This window comes from Boleophthalmus pectinirostris, unplaced genomic scaffold (genome assembly GCF_026225935.1).
Source record: "Boleophthalmus pectinirostris isolate CB_2022bp ecotype Guang Dong unplaced genomic scaffold, ASM2622593v1 HiC_scaffold_17, whole genome shotgun sequence".
Classification (NCBI taxonomy): domain Eukaryota; kingdom Metazoa; phylum Chordata; class Actinopteri; order Gobiiformes; family Gobiidae; genus Boleophthalmus; species Boleophthalmus pectinirostris.
This window is the reverse complement of record NW_026571115.1, coordinates 16,178,363-16,196,881: the sequence shown is the minus strand read 5'-3', so window position 1 is coordinate 16,196,881 and position 18,519 is coordinate 16,178,363. Positions and strand designations below refer to the sequence as shown.

General features: G+C 36.4%; 5 protein-coding genes across 6 annotated transcripts; 3 read left to right on the top strand and 2 right to left on the bottom strand.

The window, feature by feature from the left end:
- Positions 1 to 2,874: 2,874 nt before the first annotated feature.
- Positions 2,875 to 8,628, bottom strand: mgrn1b (mahogunin, ring finger 1b). Of its 2 annotated transcripts, none has more exons than XM_020935642.2 (16): positions 8,290 to 8,627; positions 7,950 to 8,068; positions 7,771 to 7,859; positions 7,533 to 7,679; positions 7,046 to 7,163; positions 6,851 to 6,917; positions 6,660 to 6,703; positions 6,531 to 6,578; positions 6,214 to 6,282; positions 5,964 to 6,123; positions 5,785 to 5,894; positions 5,048 to 5,262; positions 4,822 to 4,933; positions 4,695 to 4,740; positions 4,502 to 4,606; positions 2,875 to 4,130 (listed from the first exon to the last, which is right to left on the bottom strand). In XM_020935642.2, the coding sequence occupies exons 1-16, from the start codon at positions 8,375 to 8,377 to the stop codon at positions 4,018 to 4,020; spliced, it is 1,650 nt and encodes a 549-aa protein (XP_020791301.1). In that variant the 5' UTR covers positions 8,378 to 8,627; the 3' UTR covers positions 2,875 to 4,017. The 2 variants fall into 2 exon arrangements, with proteins under 2 accessions (XP_020791301.1, XP_055008975.1); XM_055153000.1 differs by lacking the exon at positions 2,875 to 4,130 and adding an exon at positions 4,250 to 4,305 and having other exon boundaries at positions 8,290 to 8,628.
- Positions 8,629 to 8,724: 96 nt separating this feature from the next.
- Positions 8,725 to 13,318, top strand: cdip1 (cell death-inducing p53 target 1). The gene is made up of 5 exons (XM_020931960.2): positions 8,725 to 9,039; positions 9,985 to 10,125; positions 10,233 to 10,385; positions 10,880 to 11,156; positions 11,802 to 13,318. Exons 2-5 carry the CDS (start codon positions 10,050 to 10,052, stop codon positions 11,911 to 11,913), a joined length of 618 nt encoding a protein of 205 aa, XP_020787619.1. The 5' UTR covers positions 8,725 to 9,039; positions 9,985 to 10,049; the 3' UTR covers positions 11,914 to 13,318.
- On the bottom strand, positions 13,317 to 14,210 carry polr3k (polymerase (RNA) III (DNA directed) polypeptide K). Its single transcript, XM_020931982.2, has 3 exons — positions 13,953 to 14,210; positions 13,694 to 13,781; positions 13,317 to 13,586 (listed from the first exon to the last, which is right to left on the bottom strand). Exons 1-3 carry the CDS (start codon positions 14,061 to 14,063, stop codon positions 13,459 to 13,461), a joined length of 327 nt encoding a protein of 108 aa, XP_020787641.1. The 5' UTR covers positions 14,064 to 14,210; the 3' UTR covers positions 13,317 to 13,458.
- A 197-nt stretch (positions 14,211 to 14,407) lies between these two features.
- On the top strand, positions 14,408 to 15,785 carry snrnp25 (small nuclear ribonucleoprotein 25). Its single transcript, XM_020931971.2, has 5 exons — positions 14,408 to 14,825; positions 15,031 to 15,121; positions 15,199 to 15,304; positions 15,373 to 15,447; positions 15,523 to 15,785. Exons 1-5 carry the CDS (start codon positions 14,616 to 14,618, stop codon positions 15,578 to 15,580), a joined length of 540 nt encoding a protein of 179 aa, XP_020787630.1. The 5' UTR covers positions 14,408 to 14,615; the 3' UTR covers positions 15,581 to 15,785.
- A 183-nt stretch (positions 15,786 to 15,968) lies between these two features.
- On the top strand, positions 15,969 to 17,818 carry LOC110168773 (uncharacterized). Its single transcript, XM_020934264.2, has 6 exons — positions 15,969 to 15,980; positions 16,235 to 16,400; positions 16,548 to 16,679; positions 16,760 to 16,855; positions 17,219 to 17,366; positions 17,449 to 17,818. The coding sequence occupies exons 2-6, from the start codon at positions 16,259 to 16,261 to the stop codon at positions 17,555 to 17,557; spliced, it is 627 nt and encodes a 208-aa protein (XP_020789923.1). The 5' UTR covers positions 15,969 to 15,980; positions 16,235 to 16,258; the 3' UTR covers positions 17,558 to 17,818.
- Positions 17,819 to 18,519: the final 701 nt, after the last annotated feature.

Genomic DNA, 18,519 nt, shown 5'->3' with positions numbered 1-18,519 from the left:
CTTCTGTCAAACTGAAAGCACTCTGTTCCACCTTGTGATGTCACGTGATAATACAGGAAGTGCTCCACTGTGTTTTTAAATTCCATACACTAGAATCATTTGGGTGATTTAAAAACAAAAGGTAAAATGTAGCTGTTATAACTACCACTGCATGACATCATAGAGATGTAGACAGGCTAATAAAGTGTTACTCAAACATGTGTGAATGAAACAAAACACAACTTTGGGTATTTTTGTAACAACTCTAGGTAACAACATTCTAACATGGCTTAAGGCTCACAAGAGTAAATATGGTATTATATAAACGCTTTAAGTATTCCATTATTATATTACTTTTTTTTTTGCAATATTGGCCCAATTATTGTCAATCTCTGATATCTAAATAAAGTGAACATCTCATTAATAATAATCAGATTATAATGTTGCAGTCCATTAAATATATGCTCAAATATACCTGTTAATGTCTTGTAAAAGTGAATATGTTTGACAATGTTTTTACTAGAGTTTTCCTTTGCATATCTTCAAATTAGTTATTTAAATACTGTACATATTAAAGTGCCCCTCTCTAAAAAGCTGCAATGATCATTTACAGCTAATAAAACATATCTATAGCATCAGTTTACTCTTATGAAAGCCATGAATCTGTTATATTGATTTTACCTGAGGAGCATGTGGGACCAATGTGCAATTAAAACCTCATAAAACTTAAAACCTCAAAGCTTATACATTTCCAATCCCCTCCCACACTTCACAGAATGACGCTTCAGATATTCAATAGACTAGTATTTTATACATGACAAGACAAGACAGACAAAACAAACATTCACACACTCGTCCAGACACAACACTGACCCAACACGCTCTGACCCTGCACCCTGACATCAAGCTCTGTGCTTAGGGCATCATTGTCTCTCATCCAGGTATTTTTTCATTATTTCTCATTTTAATAGCTTTTTAAACTGGACCAGGCTCTTACACACTTTTTGTTCTTCTGATAATCCATTCCACAGATGAGCTTCACATACTGAGATGCACATTGACTTTAAAGTAGTTCTAAATTTTGGCTGATAAAATGTTTTGTACCTCTAAGTTTGTAGTTATGATGAGCATTTCGAACTTGAAATAAATCCTTTAAATTAGCTGTAAGAGAGTTAATAGATGCCCTGAACATAATTTGAGCTGTTTTAAAGTTTACCAGACCATGACATTTTAAGTCTGATGATTTTAAAAACTGCGGGTTTGTTGGATGTGTATAGTGGACCTTGTGAGCCATCCTGGTGGCTCTTTTTGCAGTGAAATTTAGGGCAGTACATGCGTCTTCTAGCAATTTCCCCACACTTCAACACAGTGATTTAATTAAGACATTACAAATGAATGATACGATAACAGTAGTGCATTCTGGTTCATTAAATGACTTGATCATTTCATCACTCCTACACATTTAGCAACTTGTATCCGCAAATAACTTGAGTTTTCCATGACATGTCTTTCAAACAGAGGAAACTATTAATATACATGTTATATTTACATTTTATAAATAAATAAATAAATATAATATATATATATATATATATATATATATATATATATATATATATATATATATATATATATATATATATATATATATATATATATATTTATATATTTTTATCCTGGTCCAAAGAGTAGCCTACTGTGACTAAATGGCAATGACGTATAAAGATGAAGTTGTTTGGCACATTCAGTATTGGCTTGTCTGTTGCGGTTTGTTAAGCCACCGTAAGCCATAAATATCCTAAAATATGAGAACACATTGAGGTGGGTGTGGTTGTTCTTATTCTTATTCTCTCACTAATGCGTTTGTTGTTTGGAGAAAGATACACATATTTTTATCCTTGGCCTTCTGGATCCTCTGTAAACCAGTAACCCATGTTTACCTAAGCATCAACGTCTTTACAAAAACACACTGTAAGTAACACCAGTAGCATGGGAAAATGTTGTTCTTATGGGAAAGAAGACTGTCTTTAAAGGTACTATACTGCACAAAATGTAGCCTACTCTTGTGAGCTTTTAGCCATGTTTTAATGTTGTTACCACCTCAAAAATATACATGGAGATTTGTTTGGTTTCTTTCAGAGATGTTTGTGGAACCCTTTATTATTAGTCTGTCTACATCTCCAAAGCTCAAAATGCTGTAACCTGTCATCTTTTTATAATGTCATGAGGTGGTAGTTTTCCAGTTAACAGTTACCTTTTGCCTTTTGTCCAGTAGATACTGGCAATTCTAGGGTGGAAAATGTAGTATGTTGTAGTATGTGAAGGTTATGGAATTTCAAAATACTGGGGAACTTCCTGTATTACCACATGACATCACAAGGTGGAACAGAGTGTTTTCTGTTTGAGAGATCTCTAAATATGCAAGGTTTGTGTGTTAAACATGTGCAATTGAAACAAAACACAACTCTAGGTATATTTGTGATGAGGAAACAGCATAATAACAGATCAGACAATAGTGTAATGTGCGCTTTTTTAATATTTGTGTTGTTTCAAGTGCAGTGAAATGTACAGTGAATCAACACTAGAGGGCAGTATTAATAAGAATAAAACGTAGAGCCTTGGGACTTGTAAATCACCGTCTATCAGTTTTTTTAATCGAAAGTAAAATACCTTCTATGTTTAGTTTGAGCCTCATGAAATTACACAAATATAAACACTACATCTTAATCTGGACTACAACACTTCTAAAAAAGGATATGCCTAAACTAAACTTGGTGTAAACTAGGTCCAAAACATCTTAATTTACAGAATACATTTTTATCCTATAAAAGGCTTGAGTGCACAAGAGGCCAAATATCACAAGCAGCAGTAGATCCCATATAAAAACCCCCAATAGCTGTTTTAATTTACCTTTATTGTTTTACACATGCACCTATACACTGAAGAGGAAATGAGGGTTCATTTAGCCACAACCACATTCTGTGGAGCTGTCCTGGATACCAGGTCAACAGTGGTCAGGACAGGGACAGGAAGGCACAGTATCAAAGCTGAGATGCACATAAGAGGGAGAAGCAACATGGTTCAAGCTTTTATATTCACATGCAAATGCAAGCTTAGAAACCAAGAGTTTAAACTATTGCAACAAAAGTATTCTGGAAAAAAAAAAAATATGTATGATAAAAATCAGCTTACTTAATAGTTCAGAGTAAATGCATAATTGATACATGGCATATAAACAGTAAGATACTTTTCCAATAGAACAGATAAAAATGACTGTACAGTTTACAGTAAAACAAATAAGTCCAATGCAACAAGCAGGCCGCTGTATCAGTTAAAGGCACATAGATCTAAACAAATGGAGCTACATCACAGAAGCAGAGAGTCTCATGGCCACAGAAACTATACAGAGATCTGTAATACAACCGAGCCACTGGAGGGAGCAGACAAGCAGCGTTAGCCACATCTTTGAATACAGCTGTTGGGTAACTCTGTTGCTCTAATGGATTATTAAAGTATTAAATAACATGTTTATATGATCAGTAAGTTTCATACGAGGATTTGTTTCTATACAATAAGCATTTCTACACTTTAGCAAATAACAGCTTCTTAATACAGTTATAATACATATATGTCACATTATTTCAAACTTTAAAATAAAACAATGGTGTTATTGATGATAAAGGTTGTTGGGAATATTTTCTGAATGAATAATGTTGGAGTGCAAAATCACAGAAAAAAAAAACATGACTTTAAAACTCTGTTCACAACCAAAACACACAAACTTCATCTTTAGTCATTTAAATTTCCTAAATTAGTGTCACAAACAGTCAAGGTTAAGTGTGCTTAAAAGCACCGCCTTATCCGGCAGTGAAACATTATATCTCAAATATCAACAGGGAATGAAATGTATAAGACCTACAAAAACATGGTCAAAACATGAAGTTAAAATATCACTGACAAAGTCTCTCTTTTCTAGAGACTGATAAATGTCCATATTGTGTCGCATCTGAAGAGTTGACTGTTTGTGAATGATGACACTCAGGGGCCGAGGTGCTCGTCCTCCAAACGATAGCTACTCGAAGGGCACAAGAGAGGCTGGCTCGAGCAGTTAGTGCTCTGACTCTTCAGGCTTTCAGTCGACTCAGATGAACCTTAAAAGAAAAAACAAAACACTCAATTAGTGAGACCATACACATTTTTAGGAGCCATTACTAGAAATAGTGTAAAACATTTTTGAAATGAAGCTTACAGAGAAGCAGAATAGACAGGAAAGCCAACATACCAGTTACTCCTCCATACCAATGGAACATGAGTCAGGACCTAGAGCTGCCCAGAAGGGGGAGGTACAAAGTAGCAGGATAACAGCAATGTTAGGAAACAGAAGAAGCACAAGAGCACATAGGTTAGGGCTAAAGCACCAAACATGCTAGACTGAGGTCTCAACACGCAAAGAAAGCTATAGTTTAAGAAAGGATTTGATAAGAGGTAGGTTTATCTTATGGTGTATACGTTAAACTGTTACCTGGGAGAGAGAGGTCTCCTGGAGGGTCACTCTCTGTTTTGGTCAAGCTGCTGTGCTCACTGCTGCAGTCCTGAAGAATGTCTCCCCCTGCGGCCAGTCTGTCCTCTACATGAGAATGAAACATGTAACGCGTCACTTTTCAGCAATTATGCAGGAACATATTATGTGACTAGAGCGGTGAAGAACATCTCACCATCATCTGGAGACAAGGACTCTGCTACATCCTCTGTAGCAGTATTCTGTAATTGATACACAACAGAGAGTTAAAGCTTATGTCTATAACACTGTGTGGCAGCTCTTTTTATTGCAGTAAAGCGTACATCAGTGGGTGCAGGGCTGCTGGACAGATGAGTATGTGGCTGGGCATCTGACATCTCTGACAGCTTCTCTTCATCCTCCTCCTGGATGGGTGAAGAGGGGGACCTCAGGGTGCTAGTGGGAACAAAGCAACCTATAAATGCCTGAGTACTCCATGTGACAAACATCCACAGCAAGGACACACTGTAGTTCCTGGTTTATTAGTTTATAGTGTTGATGCTATTTTACCTGTCAGGAGACTTGCTGACTTTGCTCTTTTGCAGGCTGCTGTCGCTCAGATGTTCCGGTGAGCTGAGCTGCCCCCTGTCTCCTCCCATTCCACCAGAGAAGTTGATCTCATCATAAAGAGGAGCTGAGGGGATGGCAGGTGACACAGACCTCAGTCCGTTCAGAGCCTCCAGCAACGAAATGGGCTCAAATCCAGGAGGCACAGAGTCGGAGCTCTGCACCAAAAAGACAACAGAAACAATCAGTCTCTTGTTATAATTATATCAAATGATAACGAGAGACAGGTATAAGGTACAGGTTGTGTTCACGTGACATTACAAGATTCTAGTTTAAAATTGAGCTGGAGGAAAAAACTGATTTTTGTGGTAAGACTTGTTGTTTAACGGTCAGATTTGACAGATTTGTTGAACTGGTTTATGGTTAATATCTCTGTAATTATTGGACCATCTACATGAAACAAAAACTGGCACTGGAAAAGTCCTCTGTCCTTTTTACCACAGTAGCTTCAGAAGGTGGTGACAATACTCAACACAAAAAATGCAAAAAGAATTGTTGCAATCCCTGACAGATAATACAAATCAACATCTGTGGATCATAAGTTAGGATGTCGCTTGCAAAAAACAATAAATCTCTCATGGAGTTACAGAGGCCCTTGCCCACCATCTGAAATTATGACCTCTTCACACTCTAGGACGTGAACACAACCTGTAAAATGATTATGAAAGAAGGCATATTACTGAATGCTCATCATGGTCCATGGTTTGGGCCAGAACAGGGCTGAAGGACACAGGGGACAGAGCACCAGGTTTTTTTCTCACAGCTCGGATCTGCAGCAGCGCTCTGAAAGCTGGAAAAAAAGACATTTTAAATTGTAAGTATTCTTCTTAAAAAGGTGATAACAAGTTGAGTTTCTTACGCAGCCTGCAGATGGGACAGTTGTTGGCCTGGTAACGAAGGGTGTCAGCGCATGAGTTACAGAGACACAAATGCCGACAGGGCAAGATCAGAGTGTCTCTCAGGTCAGACAGACACACAACACACTCATTACTGTTGTCACTGTTCTCATCATCTGAAGGCTGCAAAACAATAATATAGTTTTATTTATTTTATAATTTCTGCATTGCATTGGCATGGACAGCATTCTGTGTAGATTCATTCATGTTTACCTTGGTTTCCTGGTTGTTTTTATTCTCAATCCCATAGATTTCTTGTAAAAGATAGCTCACACGGTCCACCTACAAATGCAAAGATTATTTAAAAGCCATCTGGATGCAAATTAAACACGCATCAAGGATATATTCAAAATATATATATTATATATTATATTATATATTATAATCTTCTATCAATATAAATTATTTATTCACAATTTGTCCTAGTTAAGTTGTACTGTCACAGATTTTCTTCACTCATATTGTGCAAATTGAAAATACATTATTACTTCATAACATAAAATAAAACAATTTTAAAATGTACAACGTACAATTTGCTTCTGTTTTAGAGGCTTGACAGAGAAGCTACCATCAACGTGCTGCAGGAAGAAAATATATTAGTTCAAAATGATTAACAAAGAATACATAATATTTATTGTGTATATAAAAGGCAAACACACTCGTTCAAAAGCTGCCAACAGCACATGAGCATGCCCCAAACAATCTGCAAAAAGAAGAGCTGCTATGTGACAAAAGGAACATTTATTCACTATCCAGTCCTAAAAACAGTGCATTTTAATCCAGTACACAGTAGTGTTAAAACTCACAACTGTCAAGCAATAAAAGCTGTGAGATAAATGTATTTTTATACCATCGCCTTCATCAACCACAGCTTGGATCACCATGGGAAACACTCCACGGTCCAGGTCAAAGTTCAGCTGTAATGGAAAGAATGCATTATTTAATGAGCGATCAGCTGGCGTTTGCACTGTACAGTGTCCTCAAACACAAACTAACTTTATACAAAAATTTATACAAAGGTGACAGGTTATAAGTAAATACTCACGTCTTCCTCTTTCCACTCACTGAAGTCTATTTTAAATGACGGCATTGAGAACTGCTGGCTCACACCTCTTTTGTAGTGCACAGTTTCAGAAACCATAGATGGGTCCTTGGGACTGTACCTAAAAGGATGACAGGAAGATTAGCAAGAAATATTTTTTAAAACAACATTCAAGAATAGCAGCAATATATTTAGATTTTTCACAACCCATTATATTTCTTATAATGGATGTATTATGCTTTACATAATATTTATATAATACAAAGAGAATACAATAAAAAAATCTATTTTTTTACCACAACAGACACTGTGTATTCCATGGAAATAACCTGCTGCTAAGGACATAAATGCATCTATTTGAATCTTTGGATCCAATGCATTAAAAATCCTTTCCAAATCCAACCCTGTCTCTTTAGTTATAGCTATGAAAAAGAAAATGAACAATTCTAAAGCCCTCTTTCATGATGTATTTCTTATGCATTATCCTTACACTGCCATCCCATTGGAGAATTCCTCAAACGCTTGGCAATACAGTGTGATGGCAACACGAGCGTCAGCATCAAAGGTGAACTCTACTCCATACTGGACTTTGGGCTTCCCTCCTTCTTCCACTGGTAAGTCAGAGTCATCTTTATACCTGGTAAACAGAAGATGCAGCCATTATCACCAAATAAAAGCTCCTCTCTGTAGAACATTTACCCGGCATGTGCTTTTAATGCAACACTGACCTGACCAAGCGTAAGGAGTCCTTTCTAATGTTTACCAAGCTCCGTAGGGTTTTCACAGGCTCATGGGGCGCAGGTGTTACATATGGAAACTATTGGCATACATTTATGGCATTAGAAAACAATGGCAAGGGGTGTTATAACTGTATGACAAACACAGGAAGCAGAGATGACATAATTACCTGCACTGGCCGATTGCCAAGAAAGTTTAGGTCCATGTTTTCACCAAAAAGGTACCCCTCTGGATGGGGTGTGTCAAATTTCTCTCCTCCCATGAAGAAATGGCTTGCAAAATAATTACCTGGAAAACAAAGACCAGTTCAAGATTAGTTATTTAAGTTATTTAACGACCATTGTTCACCGTATGAAGTAAAAACAGCCACAATCATTTCACAACGCTTACACCCACTGACATTATCAAAGAGGATGGAGATCTACAGTGAAATAGCTAATTAAAGCTAAGTAGCTACCTTTGATGTTAACCAAAACAAACTTATAACAATGGTACGCTATAATACTCACCAGATTTAGGTGGAAATCGATACGCCGAGTTGGCCTGGATGTCGATATCCTCAACACCAGCGATTCTACGGCTTAATATGGACCCCATTTCTGAGGTTGGATCTGGAAATGTTAGCTTTAGTTAACCTGAAGCTCTACGGTGAAAAACAACCAGACAACCCCTGTAGCCGCGATCCCGGGCGTGCAATAACACCAGAACTAGTGTATTGTTACCCAGATAGATCCAAGTTAGCTATTTTAACATGATATCGTTTCGTTTGTCGGACACTACCTCACTACGCACACAGGCTAATGCTAAATGCTAACACGGGAGCTCTTGTTTTGCCCAGTGCTCTGTTACGACGTGAAAGGAGCGCATCTGATTGGCTCTCTCTGCATTTTTGATAATCCGTCTTTTAATGGTAGCAAAAACAACAAAACAACTTCATTTTTGTGTACGATTACAGGCAATCTAGTTGATAAGTAAAGTTACGTACCTTTTTTTTTATATAGTCTTTGTGTAAGACTATGTCTGTGTTTTTTTCATGATAATTCACCCAGCTACCCTGACATGTACCATATTTAATTCAGAATACATTGTTAACGGATTTTTCAATATTTTAACACATAATTAAAGCAAATTAATAATTAACACGACGCCGTAAATTGATAATGAATGACGTCAGGCGTAAATCTAGCGGATGTTGTCTTCTGTCAGTGCAAACCACTCAGTCTCACGGAGGACGGGCTGTCACTTTCTCAAAAGGGCAGGTAATTACGCGTTTATTACAGTGACAGCTGATTTAAAACATAAATCAGTAACATAGTATGCTGCACCTAGATAAATCTGGCTTTTATTTTAGCGTGACTTCCGAATTTTGTGTTTGCGTGTGTCCACAGTAACGACGCTAACCTCAGCTAACAACATCACGATTATTTAAGTATATACAATAATACACTTGTAAAATTAGGATTTACAATTTGGTGTACATATTGGTTAGTGCTGTAATGTTTCTCAAACTCTGTCAGTGTAATATCTTGTGTAAGATAAGAGTCATTAGCGATACGACTTCGCTAGCTGCTAGCTAAACCACCAATGGGCCATTACAATGTGTTACAGTCAATACAAGCAAGCATAAAAGCTACATCTAAAGTAATAGGCAGCGTAAATGCATTATAGTAATAGAAGGAACAGCTACAAAATAACAATAAAAGCACCTGCTAGCCCCCATTTCGTTATGTAACAAAGTTATTCAGAGTTAGTTGTGCAAGTAGCTTTGGCGTGGATTAACAGGCTAAGGATTAAATAACAACTAACCAGGGTTATTTGGATAGCTGAAGATTTACCTGAAATAATTTGGTGCATGATTTAATTAACAATTCAATTAGCTGTACTTTATTGTAACAAGGATGCGCGTTCATGTCGGTAAGCAAATATTTGTCCATTTACTACACCGCAAAAGACTGAACTGTTGAGGTCAACAAGCAAAATGCAAGGTACATTTTAGATTGATTGGTTATAAAGTGAAGATTGGACTTATTCAAAGTTGTTTCTAGTTTATATTTAACCACTATTCATCATTGTCTTTGCCTCGAGTCATTTACTGGTGATGTGTGAATTTCAAGCTTTTTGTCATGTTCTTATTTTTGGATAATATCTGTAATAGAGGCCAGTCATGCAGGGTATCATTCAGACCTATGTGTTTCTGTCTACAGATCAAACCAATAGCTACCAGTGAAGCGGTTTTATATATCTTTCTTGGTTCAAACATCCGGCAATTATGTCGAGTGATCCTCCTCCGCCATATCCCGGGGGACCCAGTGCACCACTCATTGAAGAAAAGAATGGGCAGCCTGGTAATGGATGCAACTGTTAATACTAGATCCATTTTCAAACTGTTTTAATGTCTTAGAGTTCTGTATCTCGAGTTTGGTAACTTCAGTATCTATGATTTTTGAAACAGTAAGAACAGCCCAGCCACAACAAGGCCACCCTCCGCCTCCAGACTATGGCCCTCCTCCATATGAAGGACCACAGCCGGGGTACCTCCCGCCACATGTTCCCGGAGAAGGAGCTATGCCCATGCCAATGCCCATGCCTATGCCACCTCCACAAGGTACTCATACATTTTATAGTTATGTTTATAATTTGTGTTTATAGTTTTATGACTATTAGGTACTCAAATTAGACTTCAGGCTAGTTTTCATGGGCATTGTCCTCTGCCAGTTCGCAATAGGAACTCTAAAACTTTTAGTTCATGTACAGCAGTGTGACCAAAACATTTATGTTGGTATGCATTTGGAATGGTGAATAGTTGATAATTGTGAAGTATAGTAGATTTAAAAAAAAATAAAATTTGGCAACACAATTAAATCATTTGCTTATTTGGAGAAAAGAAGCATGTTCATGTGTTACACTTTAAGTATTCACTGTTTTCACAATTTAAATAACTTCACAACTGTGTGGTTCTGTCATGGTAATCCTGTGTCATACTGTAGGTTAGTGATGTAGTATAATGAATATTGCAGTCTTACTACCACCATATTGTCTGTATTGCCAACCATGTATTATGCATTGTATTGAACAGTATATGACCCTATGACTGTGCAGGTGCCCTCTACCCCCCTCCCCCTGGACACTTCCCTCACCCGATGCCTGGACAGATGGGCCCAGGCCCCGGTCCCTTCATGCACATGGGGGGCCACACAGCCACAGTGTTGGCTCCTCCAGGAGCAGCCACCACAGTGACGGTGCTGCAGGGAGAGATGTTCCAGACCAGCCCGGTGCAGACCGTCTGTCCACACTGTCAGCAGGCCATCGTCACACGCATCTCCCACGACATCGGCCTCATGAACACACTCTTCTGCCTCTTCTGCTTCTTCGTGGGGTATGTCCAATGGGGTCACAGGGTCAGATATATATTTAGCCCAGAGCAGGGCATGTGCAAGTGGCTATTTCAGTTATTTTAGAGACACTATGTTGATTTTCTAAGGAAGAAATGCTAAACTTTCAAATGTATTATTTACCTATATTGAAAAAAGCAAGCATTCAGTAATGGTATTGAAAAAAGCAAGCATTCAGTAATGGTGCTGTAGTGTAGCATTTGTAAATATGTACGAAATACAAAAATAACTGTTATATGTTTGCTGTTAAAACTGTATTTTGGAAGAAAAGCAAGGACTAATCTAGCTAAAACTAATGTAAAATACAAATATTTGAAGAATTAAATGAATATTGAGAATCTTTATTAGAAGTCCATGATCTGTTTTTTTTTCAATTTTATTGAGTCATGCAATTGCAGTAATGTATTTGAACAAAAACACAGTTAAGTCAACACATGGGTGAATATTTGTACATGCTCCTTCAACGACAGAAAACCTACTAAACTTTTTTAATTTAGGAAATAAATGCAAAATGAAAAGTTATTACTGTAGTTATTACAATATTACTACACATTTGTATAGATATTTATGTACACTTCAATGTAAACTGCCCCATGTTTTGGAACCTAACACTGTCTCATCTTCTTCAGGTGTGATCTGGGGTGCTGCTTGGTTCCCTGCCTGATCGATGACCTAAAGGATGTGACACACTCTTGTCCGTCCTGTAAGGGATACATTTACACATACAAGCGTATATGCTAACCACCGACAGCTATTTGATACAACATGCACCTGAATAAACTCACAACTGATAGTGACAGGCCTTTTCAGTTTGGTGTCGTGCCCATAACATTATATTCACCTGTCATCATTTGTTCATATTTATTGTATATATCATTTCTTCTTTCTTTGATCTAATCCCTCACTAAACACTGAAAAAGGAGGCGCCCACACTGATAGTCGACCCACATTTTGCAACTGAGCCATAATGCAGAATGAAGGATTGTAATTTAATGCATTTATGTGAGGTACTGATAGAGAGCCTCAACTAGGAAAGACTGTGAAACACTTTACTCACTATTTATTTACATCTATTAATTATGTTATGTTGAAATGTCTTCAAATCATATTTTATTTTTAATGATTCCATATGAAGAACTGTGATTTTCCTTTTGTTTGTATGTATGTTTATTGGTTTTATCCTAATATCCTTTTGAATGTGAGCAAACTAACGTCATTGGCTTGTTGTGGATTGCCCAAGGTTGCTGTTACTTGCTAATCTAATTCTGTACTTTTGGGGCCGTAGTATGACAACAGAGCTTTTACATGCAATTAGACACTAAACATTATGCACTTTATGTTTTAATTATTGTATTTACTTCTTATGAATTTGTAAAGCTTCACTTTACACAATCAAAAGATCTTAGAGACTTTGTTTGATAGTTCTTTTAAAAGTCTGGCCTTTTTTGCATTTTTATTCATTTGAGAATTAAAAAAAACTACACTACTTAAAAATAGTTCTGAGGAAAAAAAACACATAAATGCAGCTAGTAGATAAAGATTTTTAGTTGAACAGCAGTAGTTAAACAACAGGGACATGCATGTCATTTGTGCAACTGCTCTTTAGCATCTTGTCACTTGGTGCCACTCAGACCTCTTAGTGCCACTGTAAAGTTTGTCATAAAAATGCAGTAAGAACAGTGCTTTCTGTGGCACAATCATCAAAATAAAATGTTACCCTTCTGATGGCATTCTGTCTTTAAGATAAACTCGGATGCATGTTAGATTATAAAAATGTTTTAACAAATAATGTACACTAGTAACATCTCTATGATTAAGCTTTAACTGAAATTGATCACTAACATAAATTCAACTCGTACAAAAGCATGCTCCAGCTACACTGGTAATTTTTTCTCAGTAAAGCAGTCTACGCTGTTCAAGCCATGCAACTAAATAAACAGAAACAACAGTTAATAGCTGTATTTTCCCTAATGAAGTTGTGCAGGAAAGTTGTTGAAGGATTTTGAAGACAATGTATTGTATGCCATTGTGGATTATGCTGGTCTGCATTGCTTTCTAAATGTCTGTGATATGTACAACGATGTAAGTCAAAATTGTTGAACTGTTGTATACAGTTACTATTTTATCAATAAAAAGCAAGAACATGTGTGAAAGCAAATTTATTTCAGGGTTAGTTCTGTAATAAGAACACATTATGATAGGTTGAAAAGAGTATTGTAATAAATAAAGAAAAAAACAGCTGAAGGAGCAAACTAATATTTCAGATAACATAATTAGCGCTAAAGGTTAATCTCTCCATCTATGTCCACACTGAGCGTTGCAGCACTTGTAAAAGGTGGTCATTGGTTCATCAGCAGATCTCGTCTGAATCTGCATGAAATACGCCCGAGGATGCTCACATTTGGGACAGGTTTCTGAAACACAACAAACACTGGGTATTTATGTTCATCCATAGACAGTTTGGCTAGAGATGGGTAAGATATTTTGTATTGCATTTTATAAACAAATAAAGAAGATTCACCTGCTGTGGAGTCGACATTTTCCCAAGCTGCTGCTCCGCCAAGGACATCATCCACCTCCTTTAGCTTCGGGTACTTTCTGTTGTTTACCTAAGTACAGGAAAGGTCATAATAAACAATGTGTACTATAATATATGAACTAATTTAGTGACAGATAGATTCAAAATTAAATACAAATTAAAAGTATTTGAGTGAGATATATATGCAAATCATCATGATCAGATCCCTCGCAGTTAAAATTAAACTTTCAAAATAACCCACCTTTCTTGTGATGTTATGAACGTATGGGCATGTGTTACAGGCAAATCTCATACACTTTTGTCCTTCTTCGACAATCAAAACGTTTCCACAAGTTGGACAAAACAAAAGCATGTTTCTAGTTAATTATTAACAAAAACTAATTGAACAATGCCGTAATTTATGCGCTGCAATCGAGCCAAAATGTAAAATTTCACAACAGTAAACAAACCATTGCATGAGGAACAGATACAGCGGAAATTAAGCTCTGTAATAGAAGATTTAATACCGCCGCCTACTGTTTCGGCATAGGAATCAACAAGCATGTATATTCTTAAAATTATCCGATCACCGCAATATAATTCATATTATACCCTGCTTTTAATACGACTGAGCCAATCATTAGTTATCTGCTAACATTTGAACAGCCAATGCAATGCGTGCTTGAGTCTTCTTAATAGGAACCATTCTTATTTGCCAAATGTAGCTTCGGTAATATATAGATGTAACACACAATATTTATTTCTTCTGAATGAAATCTTTATATATTACTAGTGTGATTTTATATAAATGGTGGCATGGTTATTCTCCCAAAACGGAGCTTACCGTGTGGCTAAGTCTCTTTAGCCTTAAATTGTTGATAAACCAAGACGAAAAGGTGCACTCATCAAATGTTTTGAGAGGATTATGGAGGAGCAGAGCCCGGACTGTGCTGAACCAGTGCAAAGTGTAAAATATGAAAAGACTGGGGAGGACAAAGAGACTGTGAAGGACGAACCTGCAGCAGAATCAGAAGAAGATGAGGAGGCTCTGCCGCATTCCGAAATCCTAGACATCTTTGAGGAGGGACTGGCTCGTCTGGTGCAGGACCCTCTGCTCTGTGATCTACCAATACAGGTCTTTCTGATAATGCTTTACTACAGCTGTGACAGTGGAAGTATCTAATGAATGTACAGAAGTTTAGATTTACAATGTAAAATATGTGCTGCATGGTGTGTATATAAAATTTTGTTTACATGCTATTTATATGCAATATACTGCTTTTATAATGCTAATATTGATACTGCTTACTGAACTACTTAATCCATTATTTCCTCTCCAGGTGACACTTGAAGAGGTAAATTCCCAGATTGCACTGGAATATGGCCAGGCCATGACTGTCAGAGTCGTAAAGGCAGATGGAGAAGTAATGCGTAAGTGTATTATTTTAGATAATACTGAATGTATTTTATATTCTTTAATATTCTTTAATATTATTTTTCTCCTTAAGCCATTGTGGTGGTGCAAAATGCTACCGTCCTTGATCTAAAAAAAGCCATATCCAGATACATGGAGCTCAAACAGCAGCGTGAAGGAGGAGTCAAATATATAAGCTGGTAAGTGCTTAAATAAAGTTAGAAAAAAGGTAATAATTTGTTGAATAATTTGTATCTCTTGTTCATAGGCGATATGTTTGGAGAGCATATTATTTGGTGTTTCAAGGGGAAAAGCTTGAAGATGACAGAATGAGAATTAAGGAGTAAGACTTTTTTGTGCTTAATAATACAACACGATTCAATATGAAGAACATTCACATATTCCTTCTCTGTTTTAGTTATGGTATTAGAAACCGAGACGAAGTGACGTTTATAAAGAGACTAAGGAAAAAGTGACTGCATCATCACCAAAAAGAACCCCTGCAGCTTCCTGGAGTGACTGCACTCTGTCACTTATGGACATTTATATAAACCACTATACAAGTATGAATAATGTGCATTTTTATTATACCAATTTGTAATAAACAAAAATGTGCTGTTATTGTCAATATATGTATTTTGTATATTACATGTTTTCTAAATAAATTATCCACTGCTGGTTTATTGTTCACTGTTATACATTTGAATGTTGACTATGAAAGGTGGAGGGGGTTTATAATGTTTTTTACAGCTCTTGGTTAGCCACATACCGATGATTTGAATATATCCTGATAAAGACAAACACAAGCCTCTTGTGTCTCTTACCCATGACATGACAGCCCATAGTAAAATTTGAAGGCAGACGCGAAACAGACAGGTAAACACTTTTTAGAATTTTTTAAAGCTTCGTTCTGCAGTATTTTTGAACACATTATTATTTGAAGATTTAGCAGCTAAGTATGCTAGATATTAGAGTGCCAACTTTAGCTGGTAAGATTTGTTTTAATGGAAGTTATTGAAACTTTTTGAGTATGACCTTATGTATACCCTTTTTTAGTTTTTAAATTTACATTACATTACATTTACATATTTCATTATGGGTGATATTGTCCATTTGCTATCCCTGTTTAGACAGGTCATATATTAGTTTTCAAGATGACTTCAGCTGAGGATGAGGAACAAGAAATATCGTACGAGTTACAAAATGTAACGATGAAGATGCAGCAGCTTGTGGAGCGTAAAAAGGTGTTGTGTATCATGAAAGAGCTTACAAGCAGAGTCAACTGTGAACCCACAGGTGAGAACTCATGAAATGCCTACTCTGAACTTTCTTATTTAGCCATTACAATAATGTACTACACATGTTTCTATTTAAAGAGTAATATGTATGTGTAAGCCTATTGCATTTCAGTTTTCTGCTTTAATGAATATATAATTTCACCAGCTGAAATAGACGATGCAAATGAGGAAGAATTAAACAACATTGAAAATAAACTAAACCAACTGGAGAGGTTAAGAGTTGAACTTGAAAAGAGACAAGACACACTCAATGATCAAAGACAAAAGCCTAAAAAAGGTATATTTGAATAAGTCTCATTCCCAATAGACCAATGAGGAATAATAACCATTTTACAATAACAATAACCTATTTTACAGTAAGCTTCAGTGAAGAATCAGAAATATTGCCAAACTCAAGTGATGAAAGCTCAACACCACAGATTTTCTTTGTGGAACAGCCTCCTAATTATCCAGGTATTTGTGATTATTATATATTTTTCCATCTTTTGACAAGTTAGTGTCAAGAAAATGTTAATGTTGTGGGATGTTCAATTATTATAATGAATTGCCCTCATGTGCGTATTGATCAGAGGTGAGTAGACCAGCTAAAAATTACTTCAAATGTAGAACAAATAACAAATTCAAGCATCAAGGGCAAAGCATTACTCAGTTAAGAGGATTGTTACATCTTTAAAAATGTTACTCTAGTACATATAACTGAGTACTGTCTACCTCATTGATACTACATTGGATACATTTCTTGCATAATTTATTTCTCTATTATATTCTATGTTTTTACTTTTTGCTCATTTAAACAGTTTTCTTGTTCCCACACAGCCCCTACAGTTTCATTAGATTACAACAATTTTCAGTTTAAACCAACCAAAACGCAATGTCCAGGATGCTCGGAGTTTGTTACCACCCAGACAACCACGATTGTGAGCAGTGTTACGTGGCTATCGTGCATTATGACAGCCATGATGGGGTAAGGATGTGATAACCACCCACCTAACTGTTTTGCATAGTTAAATACATTGATGTGTAACAGTTTTTTTGGACTTGTTTAGGTGTGTTGCTGGTTGTTGTTTAATTCCCTTCTGTGTGGACAGCTTCAAAAGTACAGTACACAAATGTCCCAAGTGTAACACGCTCATCACCACTGCCAAGAAACTTTAAATATGATGTGCATGCCAAGACTTAACCAAGTATTTTTCATTTAGCTTTTTGATAATTATTTTTTACTATGCAACTGCTTAAAGGTGCACTGCGTAACTTTTCTCACTGAGGGTCTGCCACCTGCCTGTCTCCACGGAATGTTCCACAATATAGATTAAACCTATACCACGAGGGAGACAAGGAGGTTCCATTACAATTCAGATCCATGGAGCGTCGCACCTATTGCATTTTTGAGCAATAGAAACACCCGTAATGAATAAATGCTAGATGGATATAGTTAATGCCATACAATGGAGCATAGTGCACCTTTAAATAAATACTATACTATGTAAATACAAAATACAAAATGTAGTTAAATGTTGTGTCAAAGTATTGTGCATAAGAAATTACAGTTGAGACATCTGGAGGGGTAGGCAATATGCACTGAAATAAAACATTTTCATAGAGCCTAGATCACTATGTTAGATTTATAATGATAATGATTCATGTACTTTCTTTGAGAGACAATTAAAGCTGCTTTCTGCTTCTGAAAATACATTCTGCATTCACTCACTCTGAGGATAATGGAGAATGACCATAAATGTCTGTGTTTGAGAATAAAGCTGCATTAAACAGAGAAGCACTGAATCATATTACCAAAACAGCCATTTCCATTTGTCACTGTTTCCTCTCTTTCTATACCTAACTAGTACCTAAACTGGACTATTCACAGAGGTTGAGAAGTTCCAAATAGGCTGGTCACAATAGCAAATTTTAAAGTTCGATATAGCCTACAGTTGAAGTAAACAGAGATGATAAATCATAATATTGAAACAAATTTATGCCAAAAATAACCTAAACTAAATGTAAAATATTGTTAAAAATCATGAGCATCATTAAATAAACAGCTGAATGAAACACTTGAGTATTTAGTTTACATCTGTAATGAGCCACAGAAGTTATTCATTTAACATTTAACAGTT